This window comes from Belonocnema kinseyi, chromosome 9 (genome assembly GCF_010883055.1).
Source record: "Belonocnema kinseyi isolate 2016_QV_RU_SX_M_011 chromosome 9, B_treatae_v1, whole genome shotgun sequence".
NCBI classification, from domain to species: Eukaryota; Metazoa; Arthropoda; class Insecta; order Hymenoptera; family Cynipidae; genus Belonocnema; species Belonocnema kinseyi.
In genome coordinates this window covers 48,895,552-48,903,972 of record NC_046665.1, presented here as the reverse complement: position 1 = coordinate 48,903,972, position 8,421 = coordinate 48,895,552, and the positions used below count along the sequence as shown (strand labels likewise).

At 28.1% G+C, this 8,421-nt stretch overlaps 1 protein-coding gene and 1 pseudogene across 1 annotated transcript in view; both read left to right on the top strand.

Annotated features, from left to right (window-relative positions):
- Nucleotides 1-2,787, top strand: part of LOC117180531 — a 13,009-nt pseudogene extending 10,222 nt beyond the window's left edge.
- Nucleotides 2,788-7,881: 5,094 nt separating this feature from the next.
- Nucleotides 7,882-8,421, top strand: part of LOC117180530 (ionotropic receptor 75a-like) — a 10,537-nt gene continuing 9,997 nt past the window's right edge. The window contains exons 1-2 of the mRNA XM_033373028.1: nt 7,882-8,079; nt 8,181-8,305. Coding sequence (XP_033228919.1) covers nt 7,882-8,079; nt 8,181-8,305 — 323 coding nt within the window. The remainder of the gene's footprint in view (nt 8,080-8,180; nt 8,306-8,421) is intronic.

Here is an 8,421-nt window from a genome sequence, read left to right as displayed (position 1 = left end):
AACGCCCCTAAAATCCTCTTCATCGCTCTTTCTTCTTTTTCTCTTTTCCCTCTCCACAGAATCCTCTTTTGATACTCTATACCCTAGTTTTCTTCACTACAGACCCCTATATTGTATATCATATCTCTCCCCATATAATCATACATACCCTGCCTTCTAGCATCACTTTATCTCTACTCTTCCTCTTTCTCCTCCTTCTCCTTCGGCTCTTACCATTGACCGACTTACTTCCTTCCTCTAGCGCTTTTTTTATTTTCACGATACACATATAACCCTCTGCATTGTCTTGTACTATTTCTCGATTCTCACTCCCCCCGCCACCCTAGTTTCTCACCCACACTATTGACCTACTTCTCCTGCGTAACCTCTATCTTCCACTCCTCTTTACATTTTACATTTTACCCTTCTATCGTACATATTATCCCTTTTTCTCTCCATTTAACCCTTTAAGCCGCCTTCTAGAATCCTTACTGTCCCTTCTCATTCCTTCACTGTTACGTCACTTCTCCTCTTCATAAACCTTTACTCCCATGCCTTTTCTCTACCTTATTTCTCGTCCCCTATAATACTTACGCCATTCCTTATATCACCCCTTAAATATTTCTTATTCTCTCCTTAACTGTTGAACCACTTCTATTTGTCCTTTTCACTTTTAAAGCAATTCTCCTCCCCATAACCCTATACTCCCGCACTTTCCTCTATCACTCTTCCTCCTTCTCCTGTAACCCTTTACAGCACCTTATATAATCTCTCGAACCTTATTCTTCCTCTTTCTATTACTCACCATTAAGACGATTCTTCTCCTTATAGCCAGTTACTCACATGCCTTCCCCCTATATCTTGTTTTCCTTCCTCTAAATTCTATAACCCTATTTACCCACTTGTTATTTCCCTAACCCATTACCCCTAACGCATTTCCACTAACTCCGTTTTTATTTCCCCATAGCCCTTCACATCATTGTATCTCCATTATCCATTTTGAGCAAATACAAAGTTTCTTGGTTTCAAAATCTTTTTCTTCGAATACTCCATTCCTGAACTATTATTTAAATAATTTTGACGAAAGATACCTTTAAAACCCAATGGGTAAGTGTAGAATATTTTTCGATTTCAAATTATTTTTATTTTCATTATGTGTCTTCCCTAAATGCAACTTTTCCGTGCTAGGCAACGTAAGACTTTTTAGTAATTACATATAGTATGTATTTTACTAATCTTTTTTAATTGTACTTTTTGGGGTTTCGCGGCCCCAGTTTTATAGCGTTATGTCAGGTTTATATCTTATTGTTTTCTTTCGGGTGTCCATAAGTCCATCTATTCGTCGTATTTTTTTAGGAGAAGTATTACTTGGAAAGTGAAAATGTGATGGTGAAATGGGTTAGGGAAAGGGATGAAGTTTAGAATGAAGGATAGGAAGTAGGGAGTGAAAGAGAAAAAGTGGGGGGAAAGAGGAGAAGGGGTAGCAGGATGGCGGGACAGTATGGAAGTTAGGATAAAAATGGATGTTTCTAGAGAAGTGGTGTTGAATAGGGGAGTAGAACTAGAGAAGAGAGAAATAGGGAAAAGATGGAGAATGCCAGTTGGCGGAAAGTAAAAGGAGGGGCATTATATTAGTTTAAGGAAAGCAGGCGAAAAGAAGAGGATTATAAGGGTATTAGAGGGAGAAGTTAGAAGTATTTAATAAACGTCTTAATAGGATACGAAACCTTTTTTTGCTGGAGGGGATGCCTACTGTGACGGTCCTCATTTTTAAGCTAGCTGTATCGTTTTTCTTTTATTATTCGTAGGAGGATTTCTGGTTAATCAATTTTATTCAGCTTCTATGGTAGACTCGTAACTTTCTAAACCAGCTCGATTTATTAACTCCTTAGAAATTTTGACTGTAAGTAGTCTGGAAGTTGGAATTAAAGATACGCCATATAATCACAATTTTATTACCATATGTCTCTTATATGATCATTATTTATTTTTAAAGTCAAAGGTATTATAAAAATGATAATAATAATGAAGAAAATTTAGATTCAAATTGATTGTTTTGAAATTTAATGAACATTTCAGATTAAAACAGATTCAGAAGCCATACAATTTTACAATAAAAAGGTGGCACTAAATAAGAAAAGGTAGTCTTGAAACACTTCAAAAGGGAGTATTTGCTTTTTGCATAGACGTTGAAACTGCCTATAAAATTTTATACGTCAGTATAATTCTTATTTCAATATTAAAACTAGAAATAAAAATATTTTCATTTAAATTCTCAATATGAATATTTCACTGGCCTCAAAAACCAAAACAGGTTTCTGGTCATTTCTCGATTCTCAGCAACATTTTTCTAATTCATTAAAATTACAAAATTAAAACTTTGATTCCTAAAAAAATTTCATATAAATATTAAATACGTGCAAAAATGTAATACATCTCAAAAGGCATCAAACACTGTACATTTAAAATTAAACTTATGCCATAACAAAATATGATTTAAAAAATTTGAACTTTAAACTAAAAATTTACGAATATAAACTTTTAAAGCTCAACGACTTGAGTACGAAACAAATTCACTGTCATTTTGACCAGTCACAATGAAAGATTTTTTAATATTATGAACCTTATAAACTGAAAATCAATTATCAATAGGCAAATCCATTATAAAAAATGGTCACTTATAGGTGAGTGTTTTTTCTAATATAGCAACTTTCTTTATATTTATCTAGGCTCAGAAAAAGAATTAAACACGGATCAGTGGGGAGACTAGTGCATATTTGGAAACAAAAAAGAACAACTTGTTTTTAGGAGCCGTAGTTCTAAGCTGGTGCCAATGCCATTGGCAGAAATCATTCCATTATTTTTCTTCTTATTAATGGGACTGAGTGCCGCTCTAATTTAAATGTTTTTTGAAAATCTTTTTAAAAAAAATTATTTCGGTCACCAGTTATTATCATCAAAGATACTAAAGATTATAAGATTTTTTTTATATTTTAAATATAAAGTTTATTTTATTTTTTTTGTTGCAGATCTCGAGGCACTTTTATAATTCTGGAAATTTGTCTTTTTATCTTATATCATATATACGTCATATGACTTGATTAAAAAAATATATATTCAATGGTCGCTTTGGGTTTATGAAATTATTTTAAACTTGTAAAACGCTTAGAGAATATTATACTTACTTTACTTGTCGAACCTACATTATTTGAAAAAGATAAACGAATATTGTCCTTCAACTAAAAAATAGTTTTTTCAAATAATTAAAAAAGCGATAGATTCTGGTTGCCGAAAAGTAAGTGGTACCTTATTTTTACATTTACTATGTAGAATCACCAATCGCGCTACGCGTACGTTTTTATCTCTTTGAGTGAACAAATAATTGTTTTTTGCAAAATAAGAATTGCAAATGACTATTTATTTTTGAATAGTTGAATATAATAATTCAAAGGATTAATTTTTAACAAAATAATTTAATTTTCACCTAAAAAAGATTTATCAGCTAAGAAAGAAAAAAAATTATAAACCAAATTAAAATTTGAAGGGAAAAATAATTGTTAATGCAAAATCAAAATTTTAAAGAACGTTTCTTTTACGTTTATTTATTTGTAAGATTACATCAATTTAATTTTTCTATGATTTTTAAGAGAATTTTGAAAGATATTTAAAGATTTTAGACGTCGAAAAAACTAGAAAATTTATAAGAAATTTTTTAATTTATAGGATTTTACCAAATTTCGTAAAAAAATTCGAGTCAATTAAAAAAATCCTATTCAAAAATCTCTTATAAATTAATTTTTAAATATAAAATGACCTTTAAAATTTTCCAGAAAATCTTAAGAAATTATTTTTATTCTTTTGAAACCGTTCAAAATTCAAAAAGCTTCTAAATTTATTATGCAAAATGATCAAAAATCTAAATTTTAAATTTCTTAAAATCTTTTTGAGTTTGAAATGACTTTTGAATCTTCTCAAAACTTCTGAATATATCTTAAATTTACTCGAGGTTTTTTTCTAAAATTTTGAACCCTGCAAAATTGAAAACTTTTGCTTGAAAATCTTCTACATTCTTTGTCATCAATTTTCTCCTAAAACACATGTTTTCAATTTAAAAATAATGCGAAATTTTTTTATTCTCTTAAAACTTTTCAGGAGTAAATTTTAAAAAGATTTAGAAGGTTTCTTAAAGATTTTGTTTAAACCGAAAAAATTTAGCAGAACGACAAAAACTCGCAGACCGACAAAAGTTTTGCTGCCCGAAAAAAGTTGGCAGACCAAGAAAACTTACACAACTTTTTAATCATTGTTGCTTAAAAGAAAAAAATGTTGAAATTTGCTTTGAGATGTTTCCTGTCAACTCTTAATTTCGAGACAAGACTTTTTAAGTCGAATAGAAACTGAAAGGTATAATTATTTTTCAAGTACAAACGTGTATATTCATATGAATATTATTTCTGTTGATTTTCCTCATTTATTTTTCAAACTTTGTAAGCTTTTTTGGTCCCCAAGCTTTTTTCAACTCGTGAGCCGCCTGCAGCTAGAGTCGAAACACGCACAAAATGCCCGGCTCGCACAAGTCGAGCTTGTTTACATCCCAAAAAGTTTCTCTTAAAATTCAATTTATAAAATGAAAAATCGTTCGAAATTTTCTCAGGACTCTTAAAACAAATTATTTTTGCTTTAAATCTTTCAAAATTCATAAAAAGCTTTTTTTAACTCGAGTGAATTATGTATTAAAATTTAAGTCATGTATAAGCTCCCTCACATGTTAATTATTAGGTCAAAAAAGTTTTTGTTTTTCTTCCAATGAATATTAAAAATAAGGTACTAAAGACTTTCCTTTTATAATAATGTATCGTTTTTAGTTTTTTAAAGTGAAAATGAAAACTTAAAATGTTTAAAATTAAAACTTATCTCCTTTCAGTATTAAAACTTTGATTTTTAATTTCAAGTCAAAATAATATTCTGGACTATGAATTATTTCTGAGTTTGGTTATATCGAACTTGTAAGCTTTAGTTCCGAATGCACGACATTGTAACTTTCAGAATAACAACCTATTGTAACAAGTACTTGATTGATAGCTTTCTGCTGTAATTTGCATGAAATATTTCACAGGGATGTGCTCGATAATTTGCAGTTGCCACATAGTAATCATTTTTTTATAAACGAACCTCATTGTTTTCTTTATTACAGTTCGTGTTTCACGAATCGTCATTGCATATTGATTCAATCTCATTCTCGAACTATTTCAGAAGAGGATAAGATTTATCTAATTTGAATAATTGTATGAGATATTATCCTGAAAGTAGTACTAAAACAGTTCACAATATTATAATTTTAAAAAATTTTAAGTTATGAGTCCCTTGAAAATATGGTTTTTAGTCTCCATGTTTTCAGTTTTTTCTCTTGTGATAAGTGACGAAACAAATTCTTTTTTTAGTAAAGAATATTTTAAGTATAAAAAGATAAAAGAAGCTGTTATTTTTGCTTGCTGGAGTCACCCTGGTATTCATAACTGATAAAAATAATAAAAAGAGAAGATTACAAATTTAGAATAAAGATTGTAATTTAATTTGTATACTGATTTTTATTTAGAAATACTGAATTTCGTTCGAGACATGATGGTCTCAGGTATTAAAGTTTTTTATTCAGATTTTCGAGAAAATCCTAATATGAGTTCGGTACTAAAGATTGATTATTACAAATTGGGTATATTTCTAGACCTTAACTGTCAAGGGAATAAAATAATTTTTAATCAGGTATGATAGAATAATTACGCACGCTTTTTAAATTTAAAACTCAATATAGATATCGTAAAAAGTACAGAAAATATCAAATGAATCAAAATTTAAAGTGTCCAAAATATATAAGGAACCAAAAATTAAAGAATTTCACATTTGAATAATTTAAAAAATTGTTTTAAAAAATGCACTGCATTTTTTAATAATTAAAAACATGTTAAAATTCAAAGACCCAAAATTGAACAATGTTTTATTATTCTCGATTACAAACATTCCAGATTGGTATTGAATTGGAATAATTTTGAAGAATTTTATATCGAATTTTAATCTATCTTTAAACGTTTTAAAGATTACCGAAACATAAAAATTCCCGAACAGTTGTCCTTTTCCAATTCCACAAGTTTTCCGGGATGGCTCGTCATACTCTTAAACAATTGCTTTTTATAAAATATTATTTATTTATTAAAAATATAATAATAAAATATTTTGGCCAGAGAAATTTTTTTTAAGATCTAAAGTATCTTAAAATGATTTTATACATTTACATCAACAATAATTGTGTAAAATGCGTACAGCAACTATTAAATATTAAATACTTTTGAGATTTATTTTGTTTAAATTCAGGAATTTTCCAGTTCAAATATTTTACAATACGGCAATTTAAAAATTCGGGATTTTTATAATCAAGCAATTTTACAATTTAGAGAATTTTACAATGTACAAAACCCGAAAAAGAAAATATTTGAAATAGAATAATTTCTAAATTATAAAATTGATCAAATATAAAAATTGCAAATAATAAAATTCCCGAATTAAAAAAGTCGAAAAAAATTTGTTTAATATTATTTATTTCTTATGAATACTAGAATGAAATATCAAAACAATAATTCAAAAATAATTAAACATGAAACAAAATTTTTCTTTGATTAAAGTATTTTTGATTGTATATTTAATAGAGAAATAATATTGATTCAAAACAATTTTTTAATTTTGACATTCGTCAAATTTACATTGACAGAAGTTTCATTATTCGGCATTTTTCCGTTGGAAAGTTTATTACTCTGGAATTTTTAAATGCGGTAAAATTATAAACTTTGCGGGAATTTTGAAATTCGGGATTTTTATAATTCGAGAATTTGATACATTCATGAATTGTCTTTCCGAATATTTTTTTCAGGAATTTTCTTTTCCGATATTACTAAGTATTCCTACCTATCAGATGGACGCACAGACATGATAGAATTCTGACCAACTAAATCCACTACACTTTTTTTTGTTCTTTTTTGTTGCCAATATTATAGCAAATCTTGCAATTTTTTATTTTTGTTCTATAAACGAAAAATGTGATATCAAATTTTTTGTATGAAGAGATTGTGGGCGTAATTATTATTAATAATAAAAAATCAACAAAATTTACTCTTGAGCAAGTTATAGTTTTTTTCAAAGTCGGAAATAATTAGTTGTGTTTTAAAATTATTAATTGAAATTAATTAAATTAATTTTAACTTAGTTAAATGAAACTTTTACTTTAAGGTTTTTACATTTTTAAACTGAATTTCCATGAGCTGGAAGTAAATTATCGACATATTACCTGGATTGTGATCTAGAAAACATTTTCCCTACTTTTAATTATCGATTTTAGGGATTTTAGAGGTTTTCAAAGAACTGAAAAAACAGCTCAAAATTTTTTGGAAGTTCTAAATGATAATATGTAGATTTTACACTTCATGTTAATGACATATAAGTTAAGTAATTGAAAACATTTTTAAAATAAAGATTAATTCAGAAACTTATAAAAAATCTTTTTTTTTAGAATGTACAAAACTTCATAACTTGCGCAAAAAAATTTATTTGTTTATTTTGTTATCGAGTATCGTTACAATCTTTCGTTATTGACCAAAAACATGGTAGACTCCTTCTTATTATGAGGGGCAACTTTTTTACATTCGGGGGATTTGATTGCTCAAATTTATGTAGTGTCGGTCCGCCCTGTCATTGAAATTCAAACATCAAAATAGAAACTAAATAGTCCTTTGATTTCAGTTTTCCTCAGAAAATAAATTACCATTTAATGAATCATATTTCTGGTTGGTAATTTCCAACTCTGATCAAATTCCTATGGAAATTCTTCGAGATCTTCCCTTAACAATTGCAACTGAAATGACAGTAGCTCTTCGTAAAAACAATTCTTATATAATGTACGACGTTTATAATCATAGTTATCGTCACGGAGGAAAAATTAATGTAACTTACATGGGTTCTTGGAATAAAAAGAATGGATTAGAAATATCGTTAAATCAATATAAGTATAAACGACGTGCAGATTTTCATGGTCTCTCACTTAATTTTTCAGTAGCTGTAAGTAAAACATTATTCTTATAAATAATTAAAATTATGTTGCGCCAAATTTTCTAAATACATTTTTTGTATAATATTTATATCTTATTATACATTTTTAGTACACTTCGACACCAATACCGGATTTGGAAACATATATGACAACATCAGTTAATCCAGATCGTGATTCTTTAAGTCGTTTTCATTACGCCTTAGTACAACAATTAAAGGATATGTATAATTTCACGTAATTAAATTTATTATACGAGGGTAGTTCAATAAGTCCTTAGAATGAAGTATAAAAACAATTTTTTTTGGGTACATTTTTTTTATTTTTCAACATAATCTCCTTGGAGCTCTATA